At 35.3% G+C, this 22,591-nt stretch overlaps 6 protein-coding genes across 8 annotated transcripts in view; 3 read left to right on the top strand and 3 right to left on the bottom strand.

Moving 5' to 3' along the window:
- The window catches only part of LOC143913042 (uncharacterized), a 253,269-nt gene that overhangs the window by 57,926 nt on the left and 172,752 nt on the right, over positions 1 to 22,591 (top strand). The window lies entirely within an intron of this gene.
- LOC143912989 (dipeptidyl peptidase 9) overlaps positions 1 to 22,591 on the bottom strand; it is a 557,546-nt gene that overhangs the window by 401,561 nt on the left and 133,394 nt on the right. The window lies entirely within an intron of this gene.
- Positions 1 to 22,591, top strand: part of LOC143913038 (uncharacterized) — a 139,747-nt gene that overhangs the window by 65,181 nt on the left and 51,975 nt on the right. The gene's annotated exons all lie outside the window — the stretch shown is intronic.
- On the bottom strand, positions 300 to 4,346 carry LOC143913018 (uncharacterized). Its single transcript, XM_077432519.1, has 3 exons — positions 4,225 to 4,346; positions 3,911 to 4,144; positions 300 to 3,755 (listed from the first exon to the last, which is right to left on the bottom strand). The coding sequence occupies exons 1-3, from the start codon at positions 4,336 to 4,338 to the stop codon at positions 2,619 to 2,621; spliced, it is 1,485 nt and encodes a 494-aa protein (XP_077288645.1). The 5' UTR covers positions 4,339 to 4,346; the 3' UTR covers positions 300 to 2,618.
- On the bottom strand, positions 4,225 to 14,915 carry LOC143913014 (uncharacterized). 2 transcript variants are annotated; one of them, XM_077432512.1, is made up of 5 exons: positions 14,616 to 14,860; positions 14,249 to 14,551; positions 14,084 to 14,174; positions 12,754 to 12,916; positions 4,225 to 4,408 (listed from the first exon to the last, which is right to left on the bottom strand). In XM_077432512.1, the coding sequence occupies exons 1-5, from the start codon at positions 14,712 to 14,714 to the stop codon at positions 4,396 to 4,398; spliced, it is 669 nt and encodes a 222-aa protein (XP_077288638.1). In that variant the 5' UTR covers positions 14,715 to 14,860; the 3' UTR covers positions 4,225 to 4,395. The 2 variants fall into 2 exon arrangements, with proteins under 2 accessions (XP_077288638.1, XP_077288637.1); XM_077432511.1 differs by lacking the exon at positions 4,225 to 4,408 and having other exon boundaries at positions 12,747 to 14,174; positions 14,616 to 14,915.
- Positions 17,428 to 20,988, top strand: LOC143913026 (uncharacterized). The gene is made up of 4 exons (XM_077432530.1): positions 17,428 to 17,732; positions 17,797 to 18,099; positions 18,174 to 20,330; positions 20,443 to 20,988. Exons 1-3 carry the CDS (start codon positions 17,634 to 17,636, stop codon positions 19,056 to 19,058), a joined length of 1,287 nt encoding a protein of 428 aa, XP_077288656.1. The 5' UTR covers positions 17,428 to 17,633; the 3' UTR covers positions 19,059 to 20,330; positions 20,443 to 20,988.

Genomic DNA, 22,591 nt, shown 5'->3' with positions numbered 1-22,591 from the left:
CACTGTGAATAAATAAAAGATATATATATTATAAAATAATATATTTCAGCTAATATTTCGACTAGGTCCAGATTATTTGCATACTCTATACTCCACCTCTCGTCAGTCCTGTATGTAGTATCTGGTACATAAAACATAAATAAATCCAACACCATCATCAGGTAAATTTGGCGCCAATCAATTGCACCTCATTCTATATTAATCATTTTATTTATTTATTATATATTAATCTATAAAATATATAGCATTGTGCATCGTTAAAAATATAGAAGGTTAATAAAAATGCTGAAGTTGAATAACATTATTTATTTAAATCAAAATATAATAATTGAATCTTTTTAACGTCAGTTAATATATCTATGAAGATGCATTTGTATGAATGCCTCTTCTTACAAGGTTTTTATTAGGTTCACTTATAAGAATTGTAAATAAGTTTTTGAGCTCTCTTTCCTATTATGCTGTACATTTACATTAGAATAATATAATACTATAATTACTAACAAAATTAAATTAAAATTGTAAAATAGAAAATGATCAGTAGATCAGTAGCTACATATTAAAATAGATATTAGATGTATTGTAAACATAATTTACTAATAATAAAAAGCAATTAAAAATCAAATTAGTTTGCATTCACATTTCATATCAAGTTTTCAATTTGGAATTATCAAATTTAGTATTTTATATAACAATAGAGTATCTTACACCATATAGTACTAGAAAATATTCGATGCGGTGCAAACGATCGACAAGCGCCAGACAGACTGAACCACAGATTAATGATACGTATACCTTATGCGTGCGCACTGCTCGCACTTACACTAAGCGAAATCTACCCCAAGTCCCGACATACCTACCCTGTGTGTTACGTTATGTGCTTCTGATACTTAAGTTCCGAATTTTGCCTTATTAAACTCGCCAGAAAGATCCAACTCAATTTTAATAATTGCATCTGTGCACCGATCGAAAGGTTACTCGTCATCTGATGTGCAATCTATCATTCGTGAAGTTGAGAATTGCGTTTAAAGCAGCCGTGTGAGACTTCAAATGCCTTGAAAGTTAAGACTAAGAAGCGAATGATTTTTTACAAACCTCACATTTGTGGGAACACACTATTTATTTGTGTTCACCGGAGTGTGATATTTAATTGAATGATTTTAAAAAGGTATCACATTTGAGCAGTCTTTACAGTGTGGGATTTCGAATGCCTTAACCGTTTGTCCGCGGCCGTCTTCTATGGAAGCTTTGGGCGACAAGTTTGTAGCGTGGCTGTCTTCCATAGAATTTCTGAACTTTGCACGGGATTTTGAGCCTTATATGCGCCTATTTCAACTGCTTTAAGGTACAAAATTGGTTGAATATATTACTGAGAGTTGAATGCCATCTATTCAATTTGCTTAAAATGAATATATACCAGTCAAAAATTAGTTTTTTGTGGAACCATATCGAAACCTCGTTTATGTGACCGCACGTCTTCATACAATTATGAAGAATGATTATTTGACAATTAATCCAAAACTACGCGATATATTATGTATTTTGTTCTTTAAAATAATACTGTATGTGTTAATTAACATATCTGGTTACTTGAGTAAATATTAAAATCTGTATTTAAGGTCGAAAACTCGATTGCCAAATTCGCGAAAAAGGTGCTGTATACAGGGCTTGTTCGCTATATTTATTGCCGTGGGCAAAGGGTTAAAAGTCAAGATCTTTGAGTAAATGATTTTAAACAAACGTTACACGTATGTGCCTATATCTTAGTATGAATACACACGTGTCCACTGAGGTGAGATTTTAAGGTGAATAATTTTTAACATAAATTACATTTGAACGGAGTTTCTCCAGTGTGGGATTTCAAATGCCTAGGAAGTGAATATTGAGTAGATTATTATGTAGATTCGACTTACAACCGAGGTTCAGGAATGTATCTTCGTAGTAAGTCGAGGAATACCTGCATACCAAGAAGACATTTTTTAGTAAAGGATTTCACACAAATATAGCATTTTTACGGTTTTTCCCCTTTATGCGTTTTCACATGGATACTAAGATTACGTCTTACAGTAAATGATTTTAAACAAACATCACATTGGTATGGCTTTATTCCAGTATGAACACTCAGGTGTATTTGGAGTTGAGCTTTTGAATTGAATGATTTCGAACAAATTTCACATTTGTGTGCTTTTACACCGGTATGAATACTCATATGTACACCGAGTTGAGATTTTCTAATGAATGATTTTAAACATACATCGCATTTGTATGGAGTTTCTCCAGTATGGCGTCTCATGTGCCCTATGAGGCTTCCTTTTTGAGTAAATGATTTCAAACATACATCGCATTTGTGTGGCTTTATCCCACTATGAATTTTCATGTGTAAGGCGAGGTAAGCTTTTGAAGTGAATGCTTTTAAACATACATCGCATTTGAACGGAGATTCTCCAGTATGGCATTTCATATGTTGCAAAAAGCTATTCTTTTTAGTGAATGCTTGGAAACAAACGTCGCATTTGTGTGGTTTTTCACCAGTGTGAGTCCTTAAATGTGTCGATAGTGACGATGATTGCGTAAATGATTTTAAACAAACATTACATTTGTGTGGCTTTATCCCAGTATGACTAGTCATGTGTTTTTGAAGTACATAGTTTAAAACAAATATTACATTTGACCGCAGTTTTTCTAGTGTGGATTCTCATATGTTCCGTAAGGTTACTTTTCGAAGCAAACCATTTCAAACAAATTTCACACTTGAACAGTTTGGCTCCGGAGTGGCGACTCACATGTTGCACAAGGGTATGTTTTCGTTTAAACGTTTTTAAACAAATGTCACATTTGTGTGGCCTAATTCCAGTATGAGTAATCATGTGTAAATTAAGTAGAAATTTTGAATTAAAAGATTTCAAACAAATATCACATTCATATGGCTTTACTCCAGTGTGACATCTCATGTGTAAGTCAAGGCTTTGTTTCCTATTAAACGCCATTGAACAAATGTCACATTTGTGTTTCCCACTATGAATATTCATGTGTACGGCGAGGTAAGATTTTAAAGTGAATGCTTTTAAACATACATCGCATTTGAACGGAGATTCCCCAGTATGGCATTTCATATGTTTCAAAAGGCTATACTTTTCAGCAAATGCTTTGAAACAAACGTCGCATTTGTGTGGTTTTTCACCAGTGTGAGTCCTTAAATGTCTCCCTAGTGACGATGATTGCGCAAATGATTTTAAACAAACATTACATTTGTGTGGCTTTATCCCAGTATGACTAGTCATGTGTTTGCTGAGGTGAGACTTTGAAGTACATAGTTTAAAACAAATATTACATTTGACCGCAGTTTTTTCAGTGTGGATTTTCATATGTTCCATAAATCTATATTTTGCGGCAAATAATTTTAAACAAATTTCACATTTGAACGGTTTTTCTTCAGTGTGAGACTTTAAATGTCTCCCTAGTGACGATGATAGCATGAATGATTTTAAACAAACATTACATTTGTGCGGCTTTATCCCAGTATGAGTAATCATATGTTTTTCGAGGTCTAATTTAGTAAGCAACGATTTTAAGCAAATATCACATTTAAATGGTTTTTGAAGTGATTTGTCTCGATAGTTGATTTTATCTTCCAATTCAGAATCTGTAGAGCATATCTTATCTAAAGATTTTCGTAATGGGAATTCGTCTGCTGGAATTTCAATAGTATGTATCATTTCTAAACTGATATCGTTTGAAGTAACGTTTCTTCTTTGTATCTATAAAATAACACAAACTTTATACAATTTTATAGTGTAATTAAATGTCATTTTATAGGTGAATTAATATTTTCGATTAAAAGAATGTTTTGTTTGGGATCGTTCTCAAACAAAATCATTGTATTGTTGAAGACACTCGAATTCCATTAACTTACCTCGCCATCGACCGGTGAACTAGATATGTTTGCTGGAAAACAAGCACCCGTTTCATCTTCCCATTTTAAATCTTCCAGCCAAACTTCTTCCGGCTTGACAGTCAAATACTCGTCAAATCTCAGCCTCGACATTTTGTCACTCCGAAGACAAGCGCTTCGAAAGCGGTCGAGCAGTTCCAGATTGTTGACACACGAACCGCATATCATATCTGGCAGCTCGTCACCTTTCATAATCTGCGAATAAGAAAGGATTTGACAGGAGTAAGACGAGGACTAACAAAAAAAACAATAGCAATGGTTGAAGTGTAACTAACCCGCAGATGACAGCAGGTCCAAATGCGGTGCGCCAAATGCAGTGGATGAGGGTCGTCATGGATGGAGACTAGGGACTCGGCCGGAGCAGAGCCGAGGCAAAGTCGGCACTCCATTTCAACTTTATTATGAACCAGAAATGGATAACTGGATGTTGTCGCTAGAGTTGCCAGCTACTCCTGAGTGCTATGAAAAAAAAAGATTTTACTATTTCGAAAGGAAGTATTTTTTGGGTTTTAAGTGGTATGCTTTGGGTAAAATTCTGAGAAATTGTTCATCCTATGAAGCGAATCGTTAGAAAGGTCCCCTTTACTTTATTTTGTCTCAAAAACAGATGTGTAACGTTTATTTTTCCGAAAGTTCTTATATTTTTTGTTTTCAAGAAAGGTTTTAAATTAATATTTTTTACTGAATCGGTTCAATCACAAGTGATTTTATTTCTCGTATTTTTATTTTATTTGCAGACGTCCATTCTCTCACAAAACAACGAATGAGATGGATTTAAACTTCACGTGTAACGAATTCGGTCCAAAAAAAGTTTTAGTTATTTATTAAAATTTTCAGCTTGATACGTTCAGGGCTGTGGTAAAAAAACATTTTTGACTTTTTTAAGAGGAAAAAATCCCACTTCTGGTTAATTAAATTTAATGATTTTTTTTTATTATATTTTCATCACATTGATACAAAGAACTATACATGAAATCGTGAAGAGCACACATAACATATTCAAAGGGTCGATTAAAATAGTGGAAAAAAAATCCGGTAAACTGCCAACAGGAGTAAACTGTCACTTTCGGTTAACGGGTGTTCACGAAATTTTGGTTCGGTGATTACTGGTCACAAATTACTCGTCACAAAGTCACTAAAATCTCTATAACGGAACATCTGGCAGCCGAAAAGTCCATCATACTAACGATAACTATCATAGTAACGAGAACTTGAGTGCCAAATATTGTGTATTCGCGATTTTCATAGCAAAAATTGTCTTTGTGACCACCCCAATGTGACGAATAGTCCAATTACCCGAAATTTTATATACAACTTGGCATTAGGTTTATAATTATAGATATAGAATATCAGTTCAATACGTCGAAATTTTTCCGAGAAAAACATAAAAATACCTCGATCTTATATGGTAGAAGTACTACTTCCGGTTTAGATAAAAATAATTTTATATATATGTACGTATACATATGTATATAAAATAATAAAAAGACACACAGAAACACACACTCAGACTCAAAGAGCCACATACAGTTTTCTATATTATGTAAACGTGATCAGTGATCGATTCGGAGTTCGAATTTTCGCATGATCACAAAACTTTATTTATTGTTATTCCGTACATATGTACATAGATAAAGTGAAAAGACAGTCGGTAGAAATTAAGTTAATTGATAGTTTTTTAATGACACAGTTTGATGGTCGATTTTTGTTAACCATGTGAAGATTTTGTGGGCCCCCTTTGACACCTGGCAAGCACTAATTTCAGTCAAGTCCGCCACTATATATATATATATATATATATATATATATATATATATATTTTTTTTTTTTTTTTTTTATTTAGTGAGGTTTTGAACCAGGTTATGAAATTTAAATTATTTATATTTATATTTTGACGATATTCAAGAAAAAAATTGATTTCATTCACCGCGGGCGCCGGAAATCGAACCTCGGACCCTCCGATTCCAAACGCGATGTCCTCACGAGCCCGCGCCGCACGCTATATCCTCGCCCAGGATACGTGTTGTAAATACACATCATATGAATATGCACTTAATTTGTTATGTGTAATAATTAGTCACCGGACCCAGAAGGTGCCGCGTATTGTTCAAAGGTTGTAAATGCATTGTTAAAGGTTTGTCGAACCTTTTTTACAAGGGATTTACAACAATGGAACAATGGATAGCACTGTGACTATCGTACCTCTAGTAATAATAATATTCAACGTTACGAGGTCAATGACCGTTTGTGTATAATCGGAAAATTTTACATTTTGTTAACTTTAATTAACATTTTGTTAACGTTAACTTTAAGAATTGAAAATTAATACAAATAAAGAATTGAAAACTATATATGAGAGTCTACGAAAATAACGGTTCCGGTTACGGATTTTTTTTTTAGGTTTATACGAGTATATAATAATTTTATACCCATGCGATGATGTTTCATCGGGCTATTCACTAGTGTTAATATGTACAGCGTAATAGGAATAAAAAGAGCTCAAAAACCTATTTACAATTCTTATAAATGCTCATAATACATAATATTAATTAAAGACTCTCTAAAGTCAATGACCTAAAGCAGATTGTGTTTAGGTAATCTAATGAATAATAATAGAGATCATGTTGTAGGAATCTCATCACCGTAATCGAAACCATCGAAATCTATTACGATGGAGAATACATTTCTCACGCTCAACCATTGACGTCATCTTAAGTCGAAGAACACCTGCAGCCATTAAACTAAATCGAGTGGAACGACGCCAAACATTCTAGCATATTCCGCCCCAACAAGCCAAGCAGAACGACACGAAATCGAAGAACACCTGCAGCCATTAAACTAAATCGAGTGGAACGACGCCAAACATTCGAGAAACGTCCACCCTAATCGACAAACCACATTCCTCGCACACATAAACACCACCTGCGACGAGTCACGTGGATCCCCAAAAACAATATAAAAGGAGGTCCACCCCAAACAACTTCAGTCGACCCACAGCAACAAGAGTCGACACACAGCAGCGGACCAGCCGAACGAGCCAGCAATACACTGCCGTATCCAGAGACTTGCTGAACATAGCCGAATGCCGAGCCAGCGACACTCTACCGTATCCAGAGACCTGCAGAACATAGCCGAATGCCGAGCCAGCAACACACTGCCATATCCAGAGACCTTCTGAACATAGCCAAATGCCGAGCCAGCAACACACTGCCATATCCAGAGACATCTGAACACAGCCGGATCCAGAGCAACGACACATTGCAGATCCAGCGGCCCGCACGACACCAAGTCAACAGCCAATAGCCGTCTCGAGAACACTGCGATTCCAGCCGCTTCAACAACATATTTATACACTTGTATATTCAAACAATAAAGTACCTTATCCAAACAAACAGCAGTATGAACTACTAAAACACAGACGAACTCGTCTATAATACATGGCGGACTGGTGGTGAAGAACATCTTCACAACTAGATCAGTCCCCATAATGTAATATCGAGTTCAGAAACATATGGCGTAAAACAACAGAATAAGCCATTACAATATGAATAGATTTGGAACTTTCCAGAATTATGGAAAAACAAAACAAAGGCCAAATCATCCACCAAAATAATATTATCGTCTTACTAAGGTACATTCATTCCAATGTTGGATGAAGTGATATACGATATAAGGTTGTGCTTCAATCAAAATAATATGAATGCATTTTTATTGAACATGTAAATCCCAGAATATTTGAAAAAAAAAGGGTTTTCATTTATTTTTCACAAAATTGCAAGCTTTTTTTGTTAAAGAAATTAAATGTGTGCTTCAATTCTGAGCTAACTTCATTTCAAAAGTTGAAATGTGGAAAATAAAATGCCTTAGTATCAGTACGGATGAAAACATAATCAACTTAATGGACATTTATAAATCGGGTATTGATACAAAGTATGCCGATTAGTGTTGCGTCGGCAGAAAGAAGTGTTTTTTGCCATAGATTACTAGGTTACTTCTAAGATTACCAGGCTTATGTACATTTGCTGCACATTCACCGGAATGTGTATTTACATCTGGAAAAGATTTCAAATCGATTTGCAGCAATGTAAACTTTGTGCTGTGATTAAAATCCTATTCATTTTCGTCCTATTATCGTATACTGTGTGTTTATAATACATGTTACAATTAGTATGTTTGTACGTATTCATTTTTCTTCGATTTCACTGTATGTTTCTTTAATTTTTTACATACATACATACATGATAGATAAACGTTTTTTTTTATATTTTCATAATTCAGCGAGCACCATTGCTCGGTGGTTGGGCTTTAGCCAAGCACCAAGAGGCGCCGGTTTGATCCTGTGAGTTGACCTCGATTGAAAAGAATTTATTCTGAGTATATTATCTGTTGGTCAGACTTGAATATTTGTGACTCCAAGTCGATCGCTTCCTATCAGAATTTGCCATATTTTCTGATTTCATTGTTGAAACGATGCCTCCATTAAATTAGCTAAAAACCATCCTACCTGATATGTCACCACTATTTGAGTATGATAAATGTACAAGTTTAAAATTCATAGATGTCTCGTTAATTTCGAGTTTCTCAGTGTTTCGTAATTCAGCAACTTACATATGTAATAAAAATGCTGCATTGTTTATAATTGACCAGGAAGGCACATTGGGGTTTACCTGTTAGACCTTCTTGATATATGCTTCCCGGAAAGATGCTCTAAATAGTTGCGCACAATTTTCGAAGGCGCTCAAAAAGAACTTAAGCGATAGAATTGCACAAATAAGGTTAGCATCTTCGGATAACATACAAATACCCCTTCACACTTTTTTGTGGAATTCAATTGGGTTAGTTCCAGGACCTGGACTATGTGAGGGCCCTATTTTCGGACGTTCTTCTGGTCGATATTGATATTTTATATTATTCTACATAAAAAAAAAAATATATATATATATATATATATATGTATATATATATAAATATATTTATATATATATATATATATATATATATATATATATATATATATATATACGTGGGTGCCTCTCAATTGATGGAGTTTTTGGGTGCTAGATTATCGAACTTATAAAAACACATGCTACTTGATACTCTACCTAAGGCAATTACATAATAATATTACTGTGTGCACAATTGATGGAGTTTTTGGGTGCTAGATGTTCCGTGATCGAGATTTTCGCGACGTGCATCAGATCGCTTTTTGCCGAATAATCACCGAACAGTCACAGGGCACCGAGTTATTTTTCAAGGGCCCAGGATTCTTCTCGGCAGCCCTGTAACCCTCAAAAAAATAGAAATAGGGATATTCTTGGAATGGACGAAGGAATGGGAAGCGGTCATTAACGGTACTTATGTCGGAGTTGAACCCATGTACAGGTATTGAAAATATTTTTTGTGAATAAAAAAATTTTATGTTTCAAACGAATATTCTATATAATACAATATTTTCCAATAAAAAACTTGACAAGAAGTGAGTATCTATGTAATTGAACATTCCATTATTTAATATATAATGGAGTATATAATTGAACTTACTTTTTAATGGTATTCACTAAGTTCACCGAAATTAATTTCAAACACTTCTATCTTTTCAATTATTATTATTCCTTTTGTAACTATATTTCAAATAATTTTAACTTTATTTAGAATACTAATAACATTTAAATAAACGATATTAACATTTATGGTACACCTTAACGTTATTTTTGATACGGTAAATATTAAACATCACATTTTTATGGCTTTTCTTTTGTGAGATCTCATGTGTGTACCAAGACGAGTTTTTAGATCAAATGATTTCAAAGAAATATCACTTTTATACGGCTTTAGCCCCGTGTGCAATTTCACGTGTGAACTAAGATAACTTTTTGGAGGAAATGATTTTAAACAAATATTAAATTGTATGGCGTTACCCCCATGTGACATCTCTTGAGTTCACCAAGAAGATATTTTCGAGTAAAAGATTTCAAACAAATATCGCATCTCTACGGCTTTTCCCCTTTGTGCGTTTTTATTTATTTATTTATTTAACATATTAGCCACAGTGACATTACAGAGATCTCCAACGCGTCGCTGTGGCTGGTCATTCAGTAATCATAACATGATAACAGTAATAATAACAATATTAACACAACATCATTAAAATCATAAAATCATTAAAAAAAAAGAAAAAACATAGATAAAGTAATAACAATCATTAATATTTAAATCAACCACTGGCATTCCTCAACAACCACTCAACCAGATTAGTATATTTTATATTGAAGAGGTCAATTTCACCAGAAATCCTGTTAAGCAGATATATCGCTCTAGATATAGTAGCCGTTGACAACATATTTGTGCGAGCCACAGGAGGAACAAACAAATCACGATTTCTCAAGTCCCTGAATTTACAAGGTGCATTAAACCTAAATTCCTTTAGAACCTGAGGATTGTGTATTATCCCATTCAACAGCTTAAAAAAGTGTCTTCCCAGTAACATATTCCGACGAGACTCCAATGAGTTGAAACCTAACGCCCCTAATAGGAATGCACTAGGATATAGCCAAGGATAATAACCACACTGTTTCAAATAAAGATATCTGAGAAACCGTTTTTGGATTCTCTCAATCTTCAATGAATGAGTTATATGGGTAGGATTCCATATAATAGAAGAAAATTCTAGAATACTACGTACTAAAGATTCATAAAGAATTTTAAGCACCAACGTACTCTGGAAAGGTTTGCTAACTCTTAGTAAGAATCCCAGCATTTTTGTTGCACGCAAACAAATATTGTCTATGTGTCGTTTAAATTGAAAATTATTCGAGAACAAGACCCCAAATCACAATATTCATCTACAAACTTTAATTCAACACCACTTAGGCGATATGGATAAATCAAGCGATTTGAAGATCTTGTCACATTGAGAACACAGCATTTTTGAATGCTAAAAAATAATTTATTATCGACAGACCAACTTGACAGCGCATCTAAGTCCAATTGGAGAAGGGCTGCGTCACTATGAGACTTAACTGTCATAAAAAGCTTAAGGTCATCGGCGAATAAAAGATAGTCTGAATACTTAATTATTTTTGAGATGTCATTAATGTAAATTAAAAAGAATAATGTCCCTAAGTTGGACCCCTGAGGTACCCCAGAATATGAAAAAAACTCATTCGAGGAATTAGGGTGAAAATATACAAATTGCCTCCGATTTTCAAAGTAATTTTGTATAAGTTGCAACAAGCCATTTGATAACCCAAAATTTCTTAACTTCACAAACAAAACATTATGGTCTACCATATCAAAGGCCTTCATGAAATCGGTATATACTACATCAACTTGGTTTCCCGCATCAACCGATTTGGTTACATAATTGGAAAAACATAATAAATTAGTAACTGTTGAACGAGAACTTCTAAATCCATGTTGTTGATCGATCAAATATGGTTCACAGTGATTGTAGATATACCGATGTAAAATTGCCTCGAACACCTTGGCAGGAGCAGAAAGTAGCGCAACCGGTCTACAATTTGTAATTGATAAAATGTCACCTTTTTTAAAAATGGGAACAATTTTTGTGATTTTCCAAAAATCAGGAAAAATTCCCGAATTTAACGACAAATTGAAGATAAAGCATAGTGGTTGCGTTACGCAGGAATGAGATCTGGACCAGCCAACAGTTTTGGTTTCAGTCTGTTAAAACCATAAATTAAGTCATTTTGATTGCAGCAATCTAGGTTTAGAATGGGGAACCGGCCATTGTCTGATATACTGTTAGACTGACGTTGTACAGATTGACTACTCCGCACAATATTGCTAAAATGTTCAGCAAACTTATCAGCAATATTTTGGGAACCATGTACATCACAGTTTTCATAACGCATAGTGCCAGGTATATTTTTAGTAAAACGTTTAGAATTAATAAGTGACCAGAAAGCAGACGGCTCCTTAGATAGGGCAATTTCACAATTTAAAATATATTTTTTACGGCATTCATCCATAGTTGATTTTACTAATTTACGCAGATAAACAAAATCAGCACGTGCTATGCAACATTTCGTTGTTTTCCAAATTTTATGGACGTAAATTTTTCTTTGAATAATCTTAATTAAATCTTTTGAAAACCATTTAGGATACTTATAATCGTTGGATAACTGGGCAAATTTCTTTTTACTAAAAATGCCATTACATTCATTATATACAATATTATAGAAGGTGGAAACCGCTATATTTACAGCACAACACTTATACAACTCATTCCAATTACAATTGGCCAGACTATTTCCTAATTTAACCAGCTTATCTCCATATTCAAATTTCCATCCAGGTAACATTTTTCCATCAGAACACAACATATTATTAATATTAACTTTAGCTAAATTAAAAATAATATCAACATCAAGTGCTGGATGATAAATATCCTCTGCAACTAAAGGATTAGACGGTCTTGATACAGATATATTAACACTATCAATATTAGTGAAGATTAAATCTAAAATAGAACCATTATAATTGTTTTAATAAAATTGATTTGACTCAAATCTAACAAAGATAAAACAAAATTAAGATCCTCACTCGAACAGTTCGAGGAGATTAAATTAAAATCCCCAATCAACATTACACGCCCCTTGGATAAATCTAAAACATTTGAGACAATCAAATTAAAAAAATCCCTATAAGATTCAGGCGTTGATCTAGGCGGAAAGTAAACTACACATATATATAATAAGAATGGAATACAATACAGTTTCAACTTAAGCCATACACATTCACTTCCTTTCTCTAAACGATCAAGTCTCTCTATTGTAACATACTTGTAGCTTTTCACCGCTATTAAAACTCCTCCACCTCTCGTAGGTCTGTCCTTGCGGAAGATAGAGTAAGTTCCATCCAGCAATTCCGCATCATGCACAGAGTCGTCAAGCCAGGTTTCCGTTAGTACCAGGATGTCAGCACATTGAATAGCCGAGTTAGAACCTAATTCATCCAGCTAGTATACAGTTTTCACATGTATACTAAGATTACGTCTTACAGAAAATGATTTCAAACAAATATCACATTCTTATGGCTATTCCCCAGTGTGAGATCTCATGTGTACACGAAGATTACTAATTTGACTAAATGATTTTGAGCAAACATCACATTTGTGTGGCTTTTCTCCCGTGTGACATCTCATGTGTGTACCAAGACTAAATTTTTTAGTAAAGTATTTCAAACAAATATCACATTTGTATGGTTTTTCCCCATTGTGCGTTTTCACGTGGTTATTAAGAGTATTTTTTACCGAAAATGATTTTAAGCAAATATCACATTTGTGTGGCTTTTCCCCCGTGTGAGATCTCATGTGTATATGAAGATTACTAATGTGAATAAATGATTTTGAGCAAACATCACATTTGTGTGGCTTTTCCCCCGTGTGAGATCTCATGTGTCTATGAAGATTATTAATTTGACTAAACGATTTTAAACAAACATCACATTTGTGTGGCTTTTCTCCCGTGTGACATCTCATGTGTGTACCAAGACTATATTTTTGAGTAAAGGATTTCAAACAAATATCACATTTGTATGATTTTTCCGCATTGTGCGTTTTCACGTGTTTGCTAAAAATACTTTTTACAGAAAATGATTTCAAACAAATATCACATTTGTGTGGCATTTCCCCCGTGTGAGAACTCATGTGTATATGAAGCTTCCTAATGTTACTAAATGATTTTAAGCAAACATCACATTTGTGTGGCTTTTCTCCCGTGTGAGATCGCATGTGTATATGAAGCTTATTAATGTTACAAAATGATTTTAAGCAAACATCACATTTGTGTAGCTTTCCCCCCGTGTGACATCTCATGTGTGTACCTAGACTATGTTTTTGAGTAAAGGATTTCAAACAAATATGACATTTGTATGGTTTTTCCGCATTGTGCGTTTTCATGTGTTTACTAAGATAATTTTTTACAGAAAATGATTTTAAACAAATATCACATTTGTACGGCTTTTCCCCCGTGTGAGTTGTCATGTGTGTATGAAGATTACGTTTACACGCAAAAGATTTTAAGCAAACATCACATTTGTGTGAATTAGTGTGAGACGTCATGTGTAAAACAAGTTTAGTTTTAAGACAAAACGACTTTGGACAAATATTACATTCATAAATATTCGGCAATGGAGAGTCTTGCGATGGAATTTCAGCATCATCTGCCACAAAATCACTCGAAATATCCTTTTCAACGTGTATCTGTAAAGTTAAACGAACGTTATACAATAAAAACGAATACAATACGTTTTTAACAAGATTAAAAGCGACTATACCGGGGATGTAATATTTTCCATCAAATAGATATTTTGTTGGGAAACGTTTCTATTTAAGGCATTAGATTTCCAGTCATTCACCTCGTCATTACAAACATTTGGTGACGAAACAACATCTGATTCATCCTCCCATATTACATCTTCCAGTAAAACTTCTTCCGTTTTCACATTCAAACACTCTTTCAACGCCAACTTCGACGTTTCGTTGCTTTGAAGACAATCGTTTCGAAAACTGCTGAGCAATTCCAGAGTGTTGATACACGAAAGGCATAACGCATCTGGCAAGCCGTCACCTCTTTTAACCTGCAAATGAGAGGGGCAGCGATGAATAGTTAATTTGGCTGACAATAGGATTAAAGTAACTAACCGGCAGTCGACAACAGGTTCGTATGAGCTGTGCCAGTGGATGAGGATTGTCGTGGATGGAGACAGTCGGAGCAGAACCAAGACAAAGCCTGCACTCCATCGCATTTACCAAGTCTTCTGTCAAAACTGAACACTTATATTCATCGGTAACATGTAAATTGTTCGAATACTATTCACCGAATGTTATTCTTCTAATGACCAGAAATTGAACGCCGAGATATTTCTATGCACAAAAATATCACCAATAACAGCATACCCTAGTATTCGACATAAAATCCAACATGGCCGCCTTCTCAGTATTGTCAGTGCAATAAACCACTTACAATTTTCGGGAATAACTTTTAAATGTGAGTACCATTGAAGTAGAATGCATAGAATGGTCATTGTTAACAAAAGTATCGTCTAAAAGTGAGCCATCGAAGAGAGAGACGGAAAGTCAGAAGAGAGACAAGAGAGAGAGAGAGACGAAGGTTAGCAAACAATGAACAAACTCTGCCGCGCATAGTTTTTGTAGCAACATTTTTGAAGGCTGAGAATGATTCTATCAGTGGCGGCTCGTGATAATTTTTAGTGGCGGGGCTGCACTGAAAAGATGTCTAAAACATGTCACCATAATTGTTCTATCATGTCATAACAGGACAAAAGTTTTCGTTATGCTTATCTATTTCCCGCCGATAAGCTTCGCTTAAATGGGTTTTTATGTTAGCCGATTCCAAAATCGGCGTTTACACACATTTTTTAAGTGTTCGACACTTCCCTCGTGTTTTGTAATTTTATCGTTTAAATGTTTTAAGTCAATAACTCCTGTTTTCGTCCAAGACGCTTCGCCTGGCGACTGGCCTCCAAACAAAAGACACGGATAACAAAATAACGCGTTTATTTCTGTACATCCCGTTAACCAATTGTATTTTTTATAAATGTCTGGATTAAATTTTCGCGAGTAACTAAAGGATCTACTAGTTGCAGGCTGTGAAATAATTAAATTAGGCGTGAGGCAGCCTAATGCTTTTATAGCGACTTTTTCGGTAAGTTCTAGTCGCGAAAAGTGCAAATTTTGTAAATATTTTACTGAATTCTTTTTTTCTTCCATTTTTAAAAGAAAAACAATCTTAATATATTTAAATAAAAATTACGAGAAAAAATTAAACAGATTTGAAAAAAGTTTGCTGTTATCGAAATGAAAACGACTCACCGAAGATTTGATGAGGGCTCGTACACAACCAATTAAGAGTAACGAAAACGAATAAAGCTGTGATCGTGCGATTCAACTAATCAAATGTAAGATCAAGCGCGCGAAATCTTACACAAACTGACAGATGAATGTCGTTTAACAGGCGAAGGCTGCCGACTATCCAGCCCAAAACGGCAGAGTGAGTGAAAGAGAAAGAGCTATCTGCAGTTGCAAATAGCTCTGTAGGCGGGGTAGCGATGTGTTGACCGTATCCCGGCCTAACGAAACACTGTTGTGCTAGTTTTATAAAGTTTTATTGTTTGCCTATGGTTGTACAAAGGTATGGTATTTGTGGGCAAAAGTATGTCGTTCAGCGGTCTCTGGCTATGGTAGAGTGTCACTGGCTCGGCATTCAGCTATGTTCAGAAGGTCTCTGGATGCGGCAGTGTGTTGCTGGCTCGTTGTTCGGCTATGTTCGGAAGGTCTCTGGATACGGCAGTGTGTTGCTGGCTCGTCCGGCTGGTTGATCTTCCAAGTCCGCGTAGTGTAGTGGTGGCTGGTCAGGAGCTGTATGTCGACGCTTGCTGCTGTGGGTCGACTGGCGTTGTTTGGGTTGTACCTCCTTTTATAGTGTTTCTGGAATCACCTGATCGATGGTGGTGGTTTGTTGATGCGTAAGAAAGGAATTTGCTTTTGTCGAGGCGTAGAGTTTTCTGGAATGATTGATGGAAGTGGTTGTTGATGCGTAAGCGCATGTGGTTGTTGATGCGTAAACGAGGAATGCACTTTTGTCGAGGCGTAGAATTTTCTGGAATGATTGGCGCCGTTCCGCTCGATGTAGTTTAATGGTGGCGGCGTGTTTCGACCGTTTTGGTTCCACTCGACTGGTAGGGGCGTTCCGCTTGAGTTTAATATAATGGTTGCAGGTGTGCGACGTCTGGTTTTCGGGAATGTAGTTTGTTGTTGCGGAATATTCTCGAATGTTTCGATGACGATGACGATGACGAGATTCCTACAGCTCTTTCTCTTTCTCGTTCCGAGACTCCGGGCTGCGTGGCGTTCAGGGCGGCGCTGTAAAACTTAACAGCCAGTACAACAACATTTTAATTCATCTGTCACCATACAAGTTAGTGGGGTCTTCGAAACGGTCAACATTACTTACAATATCACCCTTTTGGATATGGGTGATATTGTAAGTAATATTTACTCTGTCGAAGGCCCCAATAGTTCGTCCATCCAACTAATAAAAAATATATCATTAATAAATAAAATATTAAATGTATTATATTTTAGAATTTTATAGGAGGGGCTGCAGCCCGGCAGCCCATTAGGACGAGTCGCCATTGGATTCTATGCATTCTACTTCTATGGTGAGTACGTATAAATAACAAATGTATAGTATAAAAATAACAAACTGTCAGTATGAAATTAATAACTGGTCAGAATAAAAATAATAGAGGGACAATACAATAATATAGAAACAGTATAAAATAATAAAGGTCAGTGTAAAATGACAATCATTGTTTTACCACTTTTCTGTCAATTAAAAACGTCTCCCCAAAGTTTTTCTCTTTTTACAAGCTTTGGAATGGTCAAATTAAACGATTTCAATGCATTTTTGGTGGAAGGTGTGCGTATTGTTATACCTTCATACTAATTTTGATGTTGAGTACCATTACGAGATCATATAAGTTTTGAATTGAGTCTGGTTCCTTTGTCTCCATTTATAAATAATCCACAGCCTGTTCAAATATTCGGTGAATTGACGTCGGTGAATATTATTCGAACAATTTACATGTTACCGATGAATAGAAGTGTTCAGTTTTGACAGCTGACTTGGGCAGTGCGATGGAGTGCAGGCTTTGTCTTGGGTCTGCTCCGACTGTCTCCATCCACGACAATCCTCATCCACTGGCACAGATCATACGAACCTGTTGTCGACTGCAGGTTAGTTACTTTTATCCTATTGTCATCCAGATTAACTATTCATCGCTGCCCCTCTCATTTGCAGGTTAAAAAAGGTGACAGGTTACCAGATGCGATATGCATTTCGTGTATTAACACTCTGGAATTGCTCAGCAGTTTTCGAAACGAATGTCTTCAAAGCAACGAAACGTCGAAGCTGACTTTGAATGAGAGTTTGAATGTGAAGACAGAAGAAGTTTTACTGGAAGATTTAATTTGGAAGGATGAATCAGATGTTGATTCGTTACCAAATGTTTGTAATGTCGAGGCGAATGACTGGAAATCTAGTGCCTTAGAAAGAAGCGTTTCCAAACAAGATGTCTATTTGATAGAAAATATTACATCTCCGGTATAGTCGCTTCTAATCTTGTTAAAAACGTATTGTATTCGTTTCTATTGTATAACGTTCGTTTAACTTTACAGATACACGTTGAAAAGGATATTTCGAGTGATTTTGGGGCTGGTGATGCTGGAATTCCATCGGAAGAGTGTCCTTCACCGAATATTTACCAATGTGATATTTGTTTAAAATCATTTTCTCAAAAATCTACTATTGTGAAACATTTGTCTTTTCACACTGAAGAAAAATCGTTTTCAAAAAAAAGTGATCTTCTTACAAGCATAAAATCTCAGCCCGGAATAAAATCACACAAACGTGAAGTTTGTACAAAAAGTTTTACTCAAAAACGACATCTTGATGTAGACATTAAATCTGACACTGAGGAAAAACCATACAAATGTTACGTTTGCTTAAGATCATTTATTCGTAAAGGTAATCTTGTTAAACACATGCGATCTCACACGGAAGAAAAGCCGTACAAATGTGACGTTTGCTTAAAATCATTTGTTCTAAATGATCAACTTCTTACACACATGAAATGTCACAAGTCACATAAATGTAACATTTGTTTAAAATCATTTACTCAAAGGAGTAATCTTCGTTCACACTTGAGATCTCACACAGGGGAAAAACCATACAAATGTGACGTTTGTTTAAAATCATTTGTTCGTGAACGCAATCTTGGTCACCACATGAGATCTCACACTGGGGAAAGACCATACAAATGTAATATTTGTTTAAGACCTTTTGCTGTAAAAAATTATCTTAATGTACACGTGAAAACGCACATGGGGGAAAAGCCGTTCAAATGCGACCTTTGTTCGAAATCGTTCATTCGAAAATATCGTCTTGTTACACACATGCGATCTCACATGGAAGACACACCATACAAATGTGATGTTTGCTTAAAATCATTTTTTCAGAATGTTCAACTTGTTGCGCACATGACGTCTCACACTGGGGAATAGTCACAAATGTAGCATTTCTTTAAAATCATTTTCTCAAAGTAGTAATCGCCATACACCCATGAGATCTCACACCGGCGAAAAGATATAAAAATGCAATATTTGTTTAAAATCGTTTGCTGTAAAAAGTTGTCTTGGTTGACTCGTGAAATTGGACGTGGCGGAAAAGCCATACAAGTTAATATTTACTCATAAAATAGTTTTGGTACACATATGAAACCTCACACGGAGAAAACGCCATACAAATGATGCGTTAGCCAGCAGCATAGCTCGGTCGTTAAGCTTCTGCTTAGCATCGAGAGGCGCCAGGTTCGATCCCAGGGCCGGGCCTCGAGTGAAAATGAATTTTTCAGAGTATGCTGTTGGTCAGACCTGGATTTGTGACTTCAGGTTGATCGTTTCCTATCACAGTTTGCCAATTTTCTCTGATTTCATTGTTGAAACGGTTCCCGGAAAAAAATGGCTGAAATCCTTCCCATACAATAATGTCACCTATAATTTGTAATTGATTAATGTGCAATAAATAAGTTTGTGTACAATTTGATAGATGTCTCATTGATTTTGCGAGTTTTTCAGTGTCTCGTAATTCAGTGACTTGTATAAAAAAATGCTGCATTGTAATTGTAATTTGTAATTGGCCGGGAAGGCGCATTGGGGTTTACCTGTAAGGCCTTCCTGGTATATATGTAAAAAATAAGAATAAGAATAAGTTAGTTTAAAATCATTTGTTTCAAAGCTTAAACTTAATGCACACGTAAAGAGTTACACTGACGAAGTGTTAAAATGTAATATTTCTCTAAAATCATTTGCTCAAAAGTCTTTTTAGTACGAACATTTGTGCTCCAATTCTTTTTCTTCTAATGCCGAATCAGTATTCGGAAGTAGGCGACTACCATGTGCAGACATCGTTTATGGCCCGTGCGAATTCTTCCCTATCATGGGCAAGCCGAAATAACTTAGAGACTGAGTCCCATCCATGACCTGATGTTCCGGAGCCAAGAGAGCTTCTTTATCCCAAGCCACCGTTCGCCTTCTATTTTCGCTTCTATGATTGTTTGTAGAAGGCGATATTTGGGGCCGCGAATAATGTGGCCAAAGTATTCCATCTTACATCAAAGTATACCGTTTCAAGAAGCTCTCTCTTTTTATGAAGAAGCTGGAGGACTGTTTCGTTTCTTACATGCTCCTTCCACGAGACCTTTAGCATCCTCTGGTAACACCACATTTCAAAGGACTCTATCCTGTTCATAGATGCCACTAATTGTAAAAAAAAAGGTGATGTGGGTATTTCAATTAATATTGTTGCTAATTAATAAAAATATATTTCATATTAATATATTTCATATTATACATAAATGAAACCAATGAAATTTATATAATCTTCCAGATCATCTAAAAAGTCACTGTCGGAGTCACAACTATACATAGCCATGTTTCGCGTGTGAATGGGGAGAAAAATTCGCGCGATCTCTGTTGCATGCTTCTTCTTACTTCTTCTTGCACGTGCACGTGCAACAAGTGCAACAATGCACATATGTTACCAAAAAAACTCCATTGTCATCTAAAAACGGAATACTTTTCCGTTTCTAATTATCTAGTATAATATGGGATACACCGTTATCGATCACTGTCAAGCGTCGTCCGAGGGTCGACGAATTGGTATATATCACCGTCAAGTTAGTATAAACAATTCTATAGAATTTCCACGAGACCGCTCCAATCCCGCACGATCCCGCAAGATCCGGCATATCATACCGGGTATGAGCGTATTTTTTTTATGTGTTTAAAACTATCTAAAAAAAAATATCCCGCGTACAGCATACCGCTCCCTCGCCATGTGATCGCGCCCTTAGTAGCGGTGTACCGCTGACCGGATGCGCACACGCATCGAATGTATACTTTATATACGAACAATAAACGTGGATCATTGACTAAGATCGCCTTTTAATTGTCTCTCTCCTGCAATCCTCCCTACTACTACCCAGCGGACCCTACATTATTATTATAATTATAACCTAGGTTATTATTAATATTATTTTTTACTTCTATCATTGGCAATACTGTTGTCAATATTATTATTATTTGTGTTTATGTTGTTATTTTTTAATATTAAATTTCTTTTTATCTATTAAATATATATGCGAAAATTTTATAAATGTTTTTTTTAATAATTATATTTTATTATTATTTTTAATTAGTTAAACTGTAAATTTTCCAGTTTAATTAAAACTGTAAAACATTAAATAAATAATAAATACATCATCTACAGTAGGCTACTGTCAGTAGCGCATCTTTTGATACACAGCATATCAAAAAGCGAATTTTTAATATCACTGCAATCCATAATGGCGTCGTCCACACACACGGTATCTACACCCGATATTTACGAAATTTTCCATAACCAGTTCCTAAATAGCAACCATAGGTTGCAATATGGGAACTGGATATGGAAAATTTCGTAAATATCGGGTGTAGATACCGTGTGTGTGGACGACGCCAATGACTCATATATTTTGTAAAACAATTGTATTAAGTAATATTTTTCAGAAACAAAAATTGTAAATATAATTTTAGCCGTTAATTTAATCAAATTTAATGAATAATAATAGAGATCATGTAATATCGAGTTTAGAAATAAATGGCGGAAAACAACAGAATTAGCCATTAAAATATGAATAGATTTGGAACTCTCCCAGAATTATAGAAAAACAAAACAAAAGGCCAAATCATCCACCAAAATAATATTATCGTCTTACTAAGGTACATTCATTCAAATGTTGGATGAAGTGATATACGATATAAGGTTGCGACAAAGACCGACAGTCTAATGTACACACGGAATGAGATCTACATATTATCGGCGAATCCGCGCTAGGTACACAAAAACAAATAACCACTAAAATATGGGTAAGAACAAAATCGAGATACACATATAGACAAGAAAATACAACGGAAATATATATGTAGACCAGAACAAAATCATCTAAGACTATAGCAATTTCGGAGTTTAAAAATAACAATACTTGAATAATTGATTATTCTAGATAGAAATGAATTACTGAAAACTTTAGTGTGGCTATGAAAATTTATTAAGGAGACATAATTAGGGTTCGGTGATTACTAGTAAATTTAATTTATTACTAGTAATAAATTTATGATAGTAGATAGAATGCAAACAGACACCGGGAATCTAACCTTGGATGGAGAGGTGATAGAAAGAGTAAAAAGATTCAAATACCTGGGTACCTGACTGAATGAAGAGATGGACCCAGATGAAGATCTAAGAATCCGCATCGAGATGGCTAGAACAGTATTTGTAAAAATGAAGGCGGCGCTTACAAACAAGCATCTCAATCTTCATACGCGGTTGAGATTCGCGAAGTGCTACGTCTGGACAGTATTACTACACGGATGTGAGACGTGGACTCTGAAAACCAAGATGATCAGCCGCATTGAAGCTTGTGAGATGTGGGTCCATAGGCGTATGCTGAAGATTCCGTGGACCAAAAATATATCAAACGAAGCTGTCCTCGGCA

The sequence above is a fragment of the Arctopsyche grandis genome, chromosome 6, assembly GCF_051622035.1.
Source record: "Arctopsyche grandis isolate Sample6627 chromosome 6, ASM5162203v2, whole genome shotgun sequence".
In the NCBI taxonomy this organism is placed as follows: domain Eukaryota; kingdom Metazoa; phylum Arthropoda; class Insecta; order Trichoptera; family Hydropsychidae; genus Arctopsyche; species Arctopsyche grandis.
The sequence above is the reverse complement of the archived record's forward strand: the minus strand, read 5'-3'. Positions and strand labels throughout refer to the sequence as shown.